The sequence below is a fragment of the Hirundo rustica genome, chromosome 1 (genome assembly GCF_015227805.2).
Source record: "Hirundo rustica isolate bHirRus1 chromosome 1, bHirRus1.pri.v3, whole genome shotgun sequence".
Classification (NCBI taxonomy): Eukaryota; Metazoa; Chordata; class Aves; order Passeriformes; family Hirundinidae; genus Hirundo; species Hirundo rustica.
In genome coordinates this window covers 68,134,067-68,149,127 of record NC_053450.1, presented here as the reverse complement: position 1 = coordinate 68,149,127, position 15,061 = coordinate 68,134,067, and the positions used below count along the sequence as shown (strand labels likewise).

General features: G+C 42.4%; 1 protein-coding gene across 6 annotated transcripts in view; it reads left to right on the top strand.

Annotated features, from left to right (window-relative positions):
- The first annotated feature begins 1,830 nt into the window (after positions 1 to 1,830).
- Positions 1,831 to 15,061, top strand: part of FHOD3 (formin homology 2 domain containing 3) — a 379,860-nt gene continuing 366,629 nt past the window's right edge. For all 6 annotated transcript variants that reach the window (XM_040087661.2, XM_040087652.2, XM_058422724.1 and 3 more), the window contains exon 1: positions 1,831 to 2,043. In XM_040087661.2, the coding sequence (XP_039943595.1) occupies positions 1,879 to 2,043 (165 nt within the window). In that variant the 5' untranslated portion in view covers positions 1,831 to 1,878. The remainder of the gene's footprint in view (positions 2,044 to 15,061) is intronic.

Sequence of the window (15,061 nt, the reverse complement as noted above, 5' to 3'; positions counted from 1 at the left end):
TTACAAAAATGGAAGTTGAATGGCAATTTAGTAAATTATGATTCAGAAAACCAAAATACCCTCTTTAACGTTCACTTCACATGGTGACAAAAATATATAACAAAAAAAAGCAGACAGACATACAGCAGTACTGCTTTCTCTAGAAACTTACTTCCTGTTACTAAAGGAGATGTGAAAACAGATTTCTTTGTAAAATAAGAATTTTAAATGATTAGATTCAAAAATCACAACCACATACAACTTCTCTTTTCTGAAAATATGCATAACTTCTAGCAAAGCTGAACCATGACAAGTTAATCCCAAGAATAATAGAAACAGAAGGACAGACCATGTGTGGACAGAAATCCCCTTTTGTCTCAGTTCTGACAAATACTCCCAAGTCAGTAATCATTTTGGGAGGAAACTGTTGCTTCATACAAACACTATGATCTAGAGGTCATACTTTCTTGCCTAAGACACATTTCTGTGGTAAATCCCCCAGTTCTCAGGTCTTGTCCCACAGCTCTGTCTGTGAAGGATGAGAGGTTGTAAACCATGGCTTTACAGCACGGCGAGTCCCCTTGGGTAGATGCTCAGCCTGTGCAAATGCAGCCACTCCCACGGGTGAGACCCCTGAATTTCACCCGCGATTTATTTCACGGCTCTTTTCCTGCACCCCGTGCTCCCAAGGGCGAAGACCAGGGTGTTCATCCTGAATCCCCAGCGATGAGGGTTGCAGACAAGGTAACAGAGTGCAGATTCACCTGGAAGAGCGCAGTGCTCGACTCTGTGCCCGCCCAGGGGCTTGCACCTTGTCCCCATGGAGGGAAGGGAAGGGAAGGGAAGGGAAGGGAAGGGAAGGGAAGGGAAGGGAAGGGAAGGGAAGGGAAGGGAAGGGAAGGGAAGGGAAGGGAAGGGAAGGGAAGGGAAGGGAAGGGAAGGGAAGGGAAGGGAAAGCCTAAGGTAAGAGAGAGCCGAGATGCAAAGACAGGCAGCCTCCTGTCCGGGAAGTCTGCCCAGGCCCTATGCTCTATGAAGCCAAAGGAACCGCGGATATTAACAACCCTAATGGCAGAAAGGGTTTTGAACAAGTACAGAAAAACCTTCTTGAGTCGAATACCCACATTTGACGTCCGTTTCTAAAACTTTTTTTTTTTTTTTCCCCCCCAATTTAGCTTGTATTCGGAACGGGGTAAATACTACTCTGAAGATTTAGGACATCTGGGATGTTTGTGACAGCAAGAGCGAACTCAGTACACGCGCCCTTTTGCCGGGAGCCAAGTGTGATGCAGCGGGCGCGGCTGGCGGGCCCGCTCTCCCGTTTCGCTCTCCCTCGCCCTCCCCGCGTGCGTGTCCGCGTCCCCGGTTCCTGCCGGCGGAGGCGGGGGATGTCCCGGCCCCGCTCTCTTCCCGCCGGGGCTCGGGGGGGTCTCCTGGGGCCGGGGGAGGCGGGGCGGCGGCGCGCGGCCGCGCGGGGGCGCTGCGGGCCCCGCGCGCGGCGCTGGCGGCTGCCCGTGCCGGCCGCGGCATTCCCGCTGCCCGCTCGGCGCGCAGCGGCCGGGAATGGGGGAGCTGCCGCCGCCGCCGCCGCCGCTCTGCCCGCGCCCCGCGGCTCCGGCGCCGCCTCCTCCTCGCTCGGCCTGAAGCGCGCTCGCACCGGTGGATCCCGGCGGGGAAGGGGCCATGGGCCGCCTCCCCGAGGCGCGGCGGCTGTGAGGCGGCCGGCGCTCGCTCGCTCGCGGAGCCGGGAGGAGAGGCTGCCGGCTGCCGGCCGCGCTGCGCCGGGGAGGGGAGCGCCGCTCGCAGCCGGCGGCGGGCGCGCAGGCGGCACCTCGGTGCCGGTGACTCGGGGGTGCCGCTCCCCGCCCGCGCCTGGCCGCGGCGGTGGATGGATGCGCCATGGCCACGCTGGTGTGCCGGGTGCAGCTCCTGGATGACACGGACCCCTTCAACAGCACCAACTTCCCCGAGCCCACCCGGCCGCCGCTGTACACCTTCCGGGAGGACATCCCGCTCGCCACCCAGCTGGCCGGGGTGCACCGCCTCCTCCGCGCCCCGCAGAAGGTACCGGGGGAGGGCGGGGGGCTGTGAGTGGTGGGGCACCGGGCGGAGGGCGGCGGCCTCTCCGCAAGAGCCCGGCCCCGGGGAACAGAGGCCGGCCGGCGGCCCCCGGCCCCTGCGGGGCCGCAGCCCGGGCTCCGCGCCCGGCGGGGAAGGAGCTGCCCCGCCGGCTCCCGAGCCTCTGCCGGGGCTATCCCTCGCCCCGGCAGTATCGACATCTCCCTGAGTCCTTGGAAGAGGCCCCGGGGGACGGCGGAGGGGTTTCCTCTGCTGCTCTCCTGCGTTCCCAAACGCCCTCAAGGATAGCTACCGCCTCTGCTTTAGTTGTAGCCGCCTCACGCTTTCCCCAGGAGAAGAAAAACCTCATCTAACCAAAGCCCAAGCTGGGTATCTAGCACTCGGTGCCTGCCCTTGTCTAGCGTCGTCTAGGTACCTGGGATACTGCGGGCTAAGGTTGGTGTGCTGGGCTGCGCCGAGCACGGTCGCGCCGGCAGGACCCGGGTTTAGCCGTGGCGAGGTTTAATGAGCCGGGCAGTCCCAGCCGGGGCTTTCGTAAAAATAGCAGCGTCTGCTGCCCTTGAAACAATCGGTGCTACTAGTCCCTCTTGCGAAGAACTGCAGCATGGCCCTTGTCAAGTCTTACCTATCTCTGCTTGCATGCTTCTTCTAATACATGTGCTGGCATCTGTAGCTCTGCCCTTGAAATCAGGCACCCGAGCTTTATCCTTGAATTTTTAGTTTTGAAAGCAATGCCATTGATTGACATAGTAATAACGTCCTTTCATTATTATCTTGTATCTGCACATTAGTTCTGCATAGTGCACTGAAGAAGAAAGGAAAAAATGCCCACTTTTTTTTTTTTTTTTTTTTTTTTTTTTTTTTTTTTTTTTTCCCTGCAAAGTAGAAGTTGTAAAACTTTTATTTGCTCTGTGATGAAGTGGGAGGAAAATACTCTTAACATCACTTGTATTATTCTCATAGGAGCCTGCGGAAAGATGACAAAGGGCTGTGTGTCCCCTTAGATTTAAGGATATCCAAATCCCCATAAAAGTATTTCAGAGAAAAGCTCATGGAGCAGACAGAAGTTTTGCATTTGTAGAACAGTTTCCTCGCATAATAGTTGCCAAGGATACAGCATCCAGTGAACAGAGCTCTGCCTAAAGCACAAAAACTTTGGAAGCTCTTGGTGTGCTGGGTCAATTCTGTTTTCATGTGCTCAGTCGTCCCCAATTCAGAGAGTGGTCCCATTGTTTTCATGGGAGGCTTTTTTTTTTTTTTTTTTTTTTTTTTTTTTTTTTTTTTTTCCCCTTGGAGTTAGAGCTAATTAAAAGAAAGGCAGGATGGATTCTGTCACTTAATGGAGTAAATAAAGAGATAGTTTAAAATCTGGATTTAGAGTTAATTCAACCTCATTTTCAGAGGTATTTCACTGTGTTATGTTTTGCTTTTGTTTGAATACTTTCCTGGCAATTTTATAACTTTTTATGCTAACACCATCACCACCTTGGTTTAGTGTCTATGGAGTCAGACAAAATCCATGGCCACTTGTATATGCTTAACTCCTGCCCAGTCTCTCTGTGCGCAGCATTTCTTAAGTTTAATTAATGTTTGGAAAGTGGACTTGCAGACTTTGGGTGAGAGTTGGCCTGTGTCCCTAGAGGTGCTGTAAACCCAGCTATTGAAAGATAGCTGCTCTGCTGGAGGCAAGCCACGGCTCCAGTGACTTGTTAGAGGTTCTGGCTCTTCCAAATACTTTCTTTCTGTTGTGAGGTTGTAGGCAGCACATTGAAATCTGCTTACATGGTTACAGTTACCTTTGTGTTTGCAGAACTGCTTCCTGTTTCTAGAGTGCCTTAATTATGTCTCTTGGCTATCTCTTGGCTTCTGCAAGGTAAAAAAAAAAAAAAGTGTTGGTTGGTTAGACTTGTTTACCTTTATTCATTATAATGAAAGCACAGTTCTGTGTTTGCACTTGCTGTTAGGGCAGCATTTCTGTGTTTGGCATTACATCTTTGTGCCTGTAGAATAAACAGGTACAAAGACGTAATGCCAAATACAGAAATTGTGTAATGCTGTAGAATAAACTGATTTGTGTTGCTTTCTTCTGTTTTCTTTTTGGGAGGTGGGCATATTCTTTCTGCAGCTTTTCCTCAAGATCATATTCACTGGTCAGTAGAAGATCACCACATTATTTGACTAAGAAGAATTTTGCTCCATTTCACCCAGAGATAAGGACAGATTCTGATCCCAGAGGAATGCAGCTGTCAAAGCAGAGCATAGGTAGAAATCCAGGTGTCGGTTCACATTGACATATATGCGGTTTGATTGATTAATTACTTTGAAAATTACTGACCTAATGGATTGATGATCCATTTAGTATCATCGCAGTGACTAGAGCAAAATATATTGAAACAGACCTAGGAATTTCTAGCTCAAATGGTGTCCCAGCCCACAGCAGGAGAGTTGGAATTTTAAGGTCTCTTTCAACCCAAACTTTTCTGTGATGATGATGAAATGCATAGGAAAAACAATGCCTAAATAATTTCTGAAGCTTTATGAACTGGTGGACTTTTTGCCAGCAGGTTTGAATGATCACTGCTAGGCTTTTTTCCAGCGAGTTTTAAGTTCCTATCTCTTGACTTAGGTGAGCATTCACTTAATCTCTGAAGAGAGCTGCCAACTTGTTGCCTTCACATCACTGAATGATTTGCACATCTTGTAGATGATGTGGGATGTACTTGATAGGATGAAGTCAGTAGCAGGAATCCAGCTGACTTCAGTGGGATCAGATTTCGCCATTGCTGTCTTGAAATTAGTAATGACGACAGTGTAGTGACGGTGGTATTTTTGTAGTTAGTAAAACAACTTGTATATTGCAATTCATTGTAAGTTAAACATTATAAACAATTATTAAGAAAACCATTTAAAAAGTAAACAAAAAAATGCTTTGACATTCTGACTTGTCACGTATGTCTTTAGTAGCATTTTGTAACCAACAGATGTTCTATCTTGACTCCAAAGGGCAGGAATTCTTCTCTCTAGTTCTTTAAAAGTATAACTCAATTTCACATGTTGGTTTTACTGCTTCTTTTCTTTAAACTTACAATTTTACTTGAATTTGGATGCAAGTCTAGATCTACACTCTGTCTTCTGAGCAGGAATGTTTTAAGATCCTTCCTTGCTGGGAAGTTAAGAAACTGAGTTCTGAGAGTATTGCCTGGGATGGTTTTTACTAGCCTGAATAATGTGGAGCACCTAAGCTGGTTGATAGGGAAAACTGATAAGAAGAGTTTCTGCAATCTTTCTTTCACTTGGAATTGGGTGCCTAATTGTATTCCTCCTCCCTTTTTTTTTTCCCTGCTTCTCTCTGTGTGCATACTTTTCTCTACATCTATATCTCTGGATACAGCAGCTTGCTGTTCATTGGGTTGTGCTCAGTTCTGTCTGGCATGCACACTGAGCCTCATGGGGCAGGGCACTGCCATCAGGAATGCTTGTTTCAGCTGTCCCCTGTGGTTATGAGTGATTTGGTCATAGATGATAGCACACCATCCTAGTTGACGATGCAATGAAGTACCACAAATTCTGTTACAGTATTTTTAGCCACATCTATAAATTCTTTCTGAGCAACTACGCCACGTTTCAGAGTTTTTGTGGTTTGCCTATATTGATTTGGCTGCCTAAGGTGCCATTTTGAATTTGGCTTTTATTGTTTATGAGGATTTTAGTTCACTCTACTGTCTGTTGTAAGCAGTAGAACTGGATCCAGTTTGGACTCTGACTCCAGAGTCCAAACTTTTGCCCATTTCTGTGAACCTTGGGAAAATTCAGAACTGGGTCTAAATTTGTGGCTCAGGCTCTATGCCAATAATGCTCTTTGAATCTAATTCGGTACATTGGGTTTGTTGGTTTTGAATTGCTTTGAGTTACTTGATACTTATAACTTGCTGACATAGGGTCGCTCAGGAGAGTAGCTATATATACATGGCAGATGTCAAATGGTGTGCTTTTTTTAGAGATCTTCTTCATTATAACATTCACATAATTACATGAATATGAGTTGAGTATGCTGCCATAGCCTGTTTTCACGTGCCACAGTAGTGTTCAGTTTTGGGTCAGCTCTGTAAGAAATGCATCTTTACAACAATATAGGACATCACGCTGACTGATTTATTAAGAAAACATAATTGAAATATTTGTGTAACAATGGAAAACAACAACAACAAAATCTTTCCATGCGTATGGTGTACTGGTGGTGATGGTGTAAAGGACAGTTATAGTGCCATAAGGATAATTGTTTTGACCTCCTGCTCCCTGTGAGAAAACTGGAGACAACTTCTGTGTTTAAATCCCTTCCAAGAATTTGTAATTAGGAACAGTGTCATTCAGAAAACAGTGGTATAAGCAAATAAATCCAGTGAGCACTAGAGGGATTCGGGAGTTTCATTCATAAAGAAGCCATCCACATTTCCGTCTTCAGCTGCTGTGATTTAGCCCTACATTAAAGCCAGAGCTCACTCTGAGGCATGGTGTGATGTAAAATGATAGCAGGAGTAGTTCCCCTGGTTGTGTCTCTGCATGGAGCTCAGCTCTGGCATTGAACTCTGTGCCAGGCTATATCCTGGCAGCAGCCTCAGGTTTTTCGAGAGCAGTAAACCTACCAGCTGATTCCTCTTCCCTGGGTTTCCTTGGCATTAAGTAATAATGTGTTGGTCCATAGAGACTAGGCAGAAAAAGAAGAAAGTATAGTTTGAATCTTGATCCGATGGAGGTACTGGTAAATAGAGCAGCTGATCTCTGAAGAGAGCATTTTTGGGTTATTCCATTATGTCATTAAAGGAAGCTGAAGAATAGAAGATGGAAACTGGAATATTGTCATTTTCCCAGTGAAAAGAAACCCACACTTAAGGGAAACTGGCTGATATCTTATACAAGTGTTGCTACTGAGGACTGGGAAATATTTTAGGTGAGAGGGCTGTCAAGACACATATGTCTTTCATATTCTTTCTGAGGCAGGTGGACATCAGGCTTTTTTCATCCTTCAAGAGAAGAGGGGGTTTAACACAATGGTTGTTTCCAAAAGGTTTCTGAAGTATTCTGACTGTAGACAAGTATTTTTGGAGCTGACGAATTCCTGTGCTTCAAGAGATTGACCCTGTAGCAGTCTCATGTGCTTGAATTTTATAGGGAATTATTTATGAGGGCAGAGCGGGTGTAGGATACTGCTCTGTCTCCTGACTTGACAGAACAAGCTGCATCAGAGTCCTGTTTGAAGCACACTTTTCTGGGGGAGTATAAACACCCGCCCTAAAGCACAACTGTGAAAAGCCTCTCAGTCTCCAACAGCTGTCTTCTGCAGTGTGGGCCTTCAAAGGAGAAGAAATACCTGTAGAACAGATACAAAGTAATTGTAAATGCCTGGCTTTACCTCTGGTGCTTTAAGGTAAGATGACTTTGAAGTTCTTGCAAGATTCTTCTGACAAGTTACGGTTTGGACAAGTTGTAGTTAAGTTCAGTTGTTTTATCTAGGCTTAAAAGCTGTGTTGTAAAAGCAGCATCACAGATCTATCCCAGAGATTCAATTCCTGACTTGGACACCTCTCTTGCAAGTCTCTGTGTTTGGTTGATCATAGCTCAAGAGCCTTTGTAGAGCTCTGTGTCAAGAGTGATAGGAGCGAGTGTACTGGTAGTTCTCGGGATTCCACTAAATTTTTAAATCACAGGTTGTTCAGATGCAGCCTCTGAAAATTTGCATCACCCTGTGTTTCCTGGAGATTCTTAGTCAAAGAAAGGAGGTTAATAAAAAGAAGTCTGACCTTGATGTTATCCTACCACAACTCTCATGCTTGCAGTTGCAAATGTTGATGCTTTCTCTCAAAATCAGTTTGTAGATACATCATTTCATCAAAATTCTTCTTGTGTGAAGATTACTAGTGGATTAACTGAGCAAGAAACTAAGATGACTGCAGTTCATGTCTGTGTTGGTAAAGGAATAGTCAGAGATGTGGGACTTGGCATGTTGCAATCTCCTCTTCTTCTTCTCGTGTTGTTCTAAATAAGGACAAAACTTCTCACAATGTTTTAGAAGAGTTTTCACTCCCTAGTGCATCCACAGCCATCCTACCTTGCCATTAATTAGAGTCTAAATAAGAATCCCTTTTCTTTCTGTCTGATCTCACTCGCTGAGTTGTGATGATGAGCATTACAACCTTTGTGGAAATGTATGCAAGGCAGCTGGGCTGTAACTCACCCATCCATCACATTATCACTGATGACAACCCTATGTAGTTTCACAGTCCATTTCTCTGGCTGTAATTCAGCCAGGACAGGTTGGTACCTCTACTCTTTCAAAAGGTGTTTTGTATTTTTGAGTGACCTGAAGTGGTCTGGGCTGCAGCTATGCAGCTCCTTTGGTAAATGCTGCTGCAGTAGGCTGTACCCATGTGCTAAGATATTACTTCATTACCAGCTCAAGGGAAAGAGTGCCAGCTACTTACACCTCTGTCATCACTTTCCACACAACCTGGATTGCGTTATATTAATATTAACTTTATATTGTATTACAGTTATTAATAAGACAGCAAGGAATGTTGTTACATATTTTTAGCAATGGAACAAGTTGGGACAATAGTAGCAGTAAGCTCTCTAGTAGGCCCAGCTACCTAGAAACAGCTGCAACTATCTGGCATATGAAACTGCTGAGGACTTGGAAGTTCACTGTCCACGTCATCAGTTTAACACATATGTACCACAAAAATGCATTGCAGTTTCCCATTCCAAACAGTTAAAAAGAAATAATTCTGTCATTCCCAGTATTTTAAGGTTGCTTAAAAAAAAAAAGAAAAAAAAAAAAAAAAAAAAGGAAAAAAAAAAAAGGCTTACACCTCCTCCTTTATTTTCAGTATGACTACTTGACTTTAGTAGTCATACTTCTCAACTGACCCTCTATCTATTTTATGACCCTCTATTTATTTTATATTTATTTATTTTATTCAAAAAAATCCTGAAAAATTGCTAATTTTGGTCCTGCATGCCTAATGGCTATGGTTAAGTACAGGCAATGCATTATTATTAATCTTTTGGTCATATAGGTCATCATTTTATGTAGTAGTGGTCGTTAGGCTGAACAGAAGGGATGAGGTGACTGGAAAGGCAGCTTCATCGTCTTTTAGTTGCATTTCTAGAGGGGTTTTTATGACAAAGTATATATACTTGGGAAAATGAAACAGACAGTGTTGTCTTGTGTTTACTGACAATTAAACTCTTGTGTTTACTAACAATTAAACTAGTAGTATCATGATGATAAGAAGAAGCTGAATAAATAAACAAGTTGTAATACAAAGTCAAGTCAGGTACGTGTGATTATGTGCAGTAGTGGAGGGTTGTGTATGGCTTGAAGCATTATGTTCATCAGCCACAAAAGTAGTAAGCTGTATCTTGTGCAGTTGTATTGCTTTAACTGTAGTGATACAGATAAGGCAGTACATAGCATGCATGATTATATTGGAATAAAATGCACTTACAGGTAGCTTGTATTTCCGTATTTAGGAAAGAAAGTAAGTTTACTTTCATCTTGGTTTGTGTGTTGTCTTCTCTTCTAGAAGCTGCAGACTATACCAATTAAATAGATAATTTTAAGTAACCTTGATATTGGTTAAAAAATGAAAATGAGGGACATTTCAGTGTTGCTCCTTGAAGCTAGTTGCTTCAGATTTACTGATGAGCCCTTCAACCTTTGTAAGTAAAATTGAGAAAATAAGCATTTTCTTTAGAATTGTAAATATACTATTGCAGCCACAAGTAACAGCGTCAGAGCTGCTGCTTCAACTGCTGGTGAGATGCCTGTGGATTTTCTGTTTAGTGGGGTTTTTTTGTTTGGTTGGTTTTTTGTTTTTTTTTTTTTTTTTTAATCTACAAGGAGAAGATGAAGTTCCTGCACTCTCTCTGGTGAGGTTTTTCTGCACGTTCAGTGTGAACCACTTGGCATGATTTGGGGCTGGCAAAGAAGACACTTGTAGCTCTCATAGCTGTGCCAGCCAGGTTGCTTATCTGAGTGTAATATACCAGGTGAAGCTAGTTGAAAAAACACATTGTGTCTGCTTTGTTACTTTGTTGCTGCAAGACTTCCAAGAAAAGAACGTAATAGTGGAGTGTGCAATCAGGAAACCAATAGGAATCTCATCTGTGCTAGTGAAATGCCAAGTGGGGACTTATGCCTGTTTTTTCTCAGTGTGGAATAAAAAGTTTTCTGTTTTCTCTGGGTTTTCTCCAAGTGCCAGTGAGGAACCCCCTCCAGCTCTGGGGCAGACATTAATAGACTTCTAGTACTTGGAAAGACTTGGCATTTTATGGGTAGTGAAAAATTTGAAAAAACCCACATATATACACTCTGTTTATTACCATACTGCAGCAGCTGGCCCTGGAGCATGACCTTTGACTCCACACACAAAGGGTTGTTATTTTCCCCTTCAGCTCTAGCATTGTGAGAGACTTGGCTTGTGAAAATCTTGAGTTCTCTGCCCTCCTTATAGGAGGTCTTGGTGTCTCTGTTATGGAAGACCCTTCCAGATTTGCCAGGCATAGAATTAGGAATACCTGTTTCAGATTGCTGAAATTGTAAGATTTTTCTGTGCTGTCCTGCCTCACAGGCAGGAAGGACCTCATTGTCCGACTATTGTCCATAAAATGTAAGTGAATTTGCAGAATTTTCTTTGTGTTTTGGTTTGGGTTTACTTATTTTTTGTCAAAAAGGTGCAAGGACTGGGAGGCTTTATAGAGGTGAGTGCCAAGGAGATGCAGATGAGTCTTGTTATGAAATATGTCTCATCGTGAAACTGTGCTGGTCCTAAGGCTTTCTGAATTTCAGAAATCCCCTGAGGCACATTTCATCATACACCTTCCTTTAGGCATCTTTATAAGAAATTGTAATATGATTTGAAAATAGGTATTTAAAAAAAAACAACAAAACTGTGTTACTGAGGAAGAAAAGGTGCTGCTAAATTACCCTGTGCTTATCAGTCTCTACATGTGTTTTCATCATTCTTTTTCAAGTACTCTACCATGCTACTAGTTGATTTGAGTTTCAGCTATAAATGCAAGTGACCTGTAATCCCAATGACTACGAGTAAGGCAGGCAGGCTGGCTTCATTCACAAGTGGAAAAGCCAGCGTACTTTATTTCAGACAGACGTGACTGATTCATCCTGTATGAGCATTCTAAATGATTAATGTATTGCAATGATCTTTGCTGGTCACAGCTGAGGAACTGTCATCTTACTGTGATTTTTTTTGTTCTGGTTTGATTATAATACATGAGGTGTTTTTGTGAGTGACTACACAAGGCAGAAAGAAATGCAACTCTTCTGGGTTTAGTATCCACAGCGGTGTTCGCCTGTGATTCCTGTAATGTCTTGTATATAGCCTTCACTTTATACTGTAGTACTGCTCATTATTTTATTTGGTTATGTCCCCTTTATTTTTGCACAGAAGTGAGCTTAAAAAACTGCAAGTAATGCACTTATATTTGTTATACTTGCCTTGTAGACAGTAATGTGTTCTTGTTTAGATGCTGATTTCAATAGTTGCTTTTTTTAGTCTAATTAAAAAGTCCGCAGTATTGTTTCAGCTACTGTGTGGTGGGGTTACTGGATGTTATTCTGCCTTATGTGTGCATTACTGTAGTTATGCTTCTTCTAGACTGAGCGTTGTCTGGGAAGAAAAATAAGTTATTTTTCTGACAAAGCTGAGAGCTGTGGTAGAAGCAAATCCTCATATTTTAGAAGTAAAAAAGTAAAAGGAGTATAGTTTCTGAGACTTAAGATTGGTGTCTCAGTTCAGATGCTGCTGAATTCTGCTTTTAGGTTTTCTGTCTTAATGTTTGTTGCTTAGTTTTGAAATGTGGATAAAAATGCCACCAGTTATCAATGTGAATTTATGTTAAGCCTAGGGGGTGCCCATATCTTTGAGTTTCTGAACTTACTCTTCAGAGACTCTGCATCTGGGTTTTTTTGGTGCCTTCATTTCATCTTGCTAAAGAGAAGTGATTGGCACTCAAAAATGTGCCCTTTGGAGAAATTACCACCTGTAGTAAATTTGAAATCTGGGAGCTTGTTATAATGGGGAGAATTATCTCAAGATACAGAATTCTTTCTTTGCTAATTAGATGTGCCCATAATTTATATATGTGTTTAGCTTGAAAGTCCTCAGAGTATGTATGTGTTTCTTTGAGTCTTTTTCTCTCTCTCAACAAGGGGTTTGAAGGAAGTATTTCCTAATGGTCATTTGTATAAAGATGAAGAGGAAGAAGATGCTGTTCAGGCTACTTTTCAGGGGCTGTATCAAAAAAGATTAATAGTCCCAGAAAACTGGTAATGGAACACAGCCATAAGCTTCCTCACATCACTGATTAGTATTGAGCCATAGTTTTAGTGTATGAAAATCTTTACTGTGTGATAAACCATTCAACTATATCCTAGAGAATAAGAGATTGCATTGTGGTCTCACCTGTTTTTATTTTGATAGTCTCAAAGCATTAAGTCCTATAGGTCCTAAGTGTGATCCTGTCTGTTACACAGCATGGTTCTTCTATTTTTAAAAAAAGTCTGTATAGTTGGATGGGAAAAGGCTGAAAATATGACTCCTGTACATTAAAAATACAGCAAGAGCCTAACATTTTTAATTAAGAATTAAGAGCTAGCATTTGAATATTTGTGCTTTTTTTTTTTTTTTTTTTTTTTTTTTTTTTGGTGTGATGAAAGACATGTATTTCAAAGTATCCTTGCAAATGTTGTAACTTCTGCCTCAGCACAAGAGTTCAGGAGAACCAGAATGAGGGCTGCTCAGAGCTGGCAAAGCTAAAGGCATCTGAACACCTGCCAGTGAAGGTAGAAGGATATTGATTTTAAAGATTGCCAAAATGTTGTTTGTATTTCATAAGCAGTAAATCATATTGAAAGGAATTGGGGTAAGGTTGCCATTGCTTTTAATGTATTCTTTTGTGGTCTGTTAACAAAAATGGGTGAGATGGGAGTGTGTGCTCTGCCAGTAAAGACATCAGCTACCACAGAGCAGCTGCCCATCTGCTGCTACTCCTCCCGACATTGATTCCAGTTTGCCACCATGTTCTCTCAGCATGTTTCAACATGTAATTGCATTGGCCTATATACAGCAGTGTGTCTGTCTTGGACTTTAATCCTTGCCATTGTAAGAGTGCTGGTTGAATTGGAGGCTAAAAATAGGCTGTACTCAGACATGCTATCAGTTGCACTCTGCTTTGGCAGTCTGTTGGTAACATGACATAATTAAAAGCTGACAAAGGCCATAGGCAGAATGCTGTCCCATGATTTCTAGGATTTAAGGCTTGAACAAGGTATTTTCTTAACTTGATGAATTTGGCTCACATGGTTGCAGCTCAAATAAATGACCTACTATAGTATTCTTCGATAGTTCTGGTAGGCTGTTGAAAGAATGTCCTTGCCTTAAACTCATTCTTTAGATTGATGTTGCTTCTGTGGGAAAGCCACTGGTAATAGACGAGAGCATTTGGAAATCATTACAGCTAGGTGTGGTTTGAGTGACAAAAAGGAGATTAGAAATATTTTTCAGTGCAGTGTAAGTTGAGCTATATTTACTTCCTTTATGTTATTACAGTTTGTCACTGATATTCCAACAAAGTTTTCAGGAAGATATATGCAGCTGAGAAGAGGGAAATAGCTTACTATCTTGTGAGTAATCATCAGCTAGTGTTATTTTAAGAAGTTTCAAGGGAGATTGATTGAAACTTATGCTTTCATGTTCTTCACCAAATTAGAGTTCTTGAAATAAAAACAGTAATCTAAATGTCTGAGATAATTAAGCATCAATTCATAAAATATGGTTTGAAGAAATACTCAAAAGGAAAAAACCCAACCTTTTTCCTCAGTGAATTCTGCTGAAGGAGCTATCATGGGATGAAGGCTGACAGGTATTCAGTCTCTGTGCTTAGTTGCTAAAATCAGGGAAGGGAAAGCAAGCTAAAAATAATTACTGTAAAAAGATTACTTTCTTGGACATTTGTGTGTATATGCAGGTGCAATCAAAGTAATATTAATCCTACCTTTGTTTTATCATGTTGATTATTTGTCCATTTCTTCAAAATAAGTCAAGACTGAAGTGTGTTCTGTAGGTGAGTCATAGGAGGTTATTGTTGAAGCCATGCCTCTGTGATACTTTTTAACCAGCTGGATGTTTGACAGTTTAAATAAAGTGACTGATTTCATGCTGTATTTCCATGTGGCTACTTGTAAGTTGTATGGTTCAAGTTATTTCTTAAAGCAGATTTTTGAGACAACCAAAGACTGATGGAGTAGAGTGAAGGTACGTGATAAGAAAGAAAATCTATAATGCTTTCCTTGCCCAGAATCAAGAATACAATCATGAGCAGGTTGCTGGCCAAATTTAGTATCTCTAGTAGACTGGTCTTTGTCACTTGTAACTTAAATGGGTGTTACGTCAAGATATTTTGTAGGAGAATCTGTTCTAGCAAACCAACCCCCTTATTTATTTTTGGATATCTCTGTTTTATATTGATGGGATTTGTTGTGAGAAGTTCTGATTAGCTGCTTGGGCAAGTCTGAGTGATTTGGCTTGAATGTTTTTACCACAGCCTGTAGCAGCACGGTTGTGTGAACTTGTGCTTGTCCTACCAGGGAATTTGGCTCATGTTTGCTGTTGCAGTGGAACCTGTTTTGGCTTAACTGTAAAGCTGTCACCGCTGGGCAATGACCTGCGTGGTGCTCATATTAGTGACTGCCTTTATGAGCTACTAATGGAAACGGAAAACCCTATTTACTTAATCAGATGCATTTGAAGCTAGTTATGGTGTTTAGTTTGTTTGTCTTCTGGAGAAGGGAGGTGAGTGCAAATCCCCAACCACAGAATGTTTATACAAACACATGGAGGTGTTTGGGCAATTACAAAGGCCTATGCAGCAAAGCAGGCAATGTGGTTTGTGCCATGTCTCACTCTTCCTACCCATCCCCTTT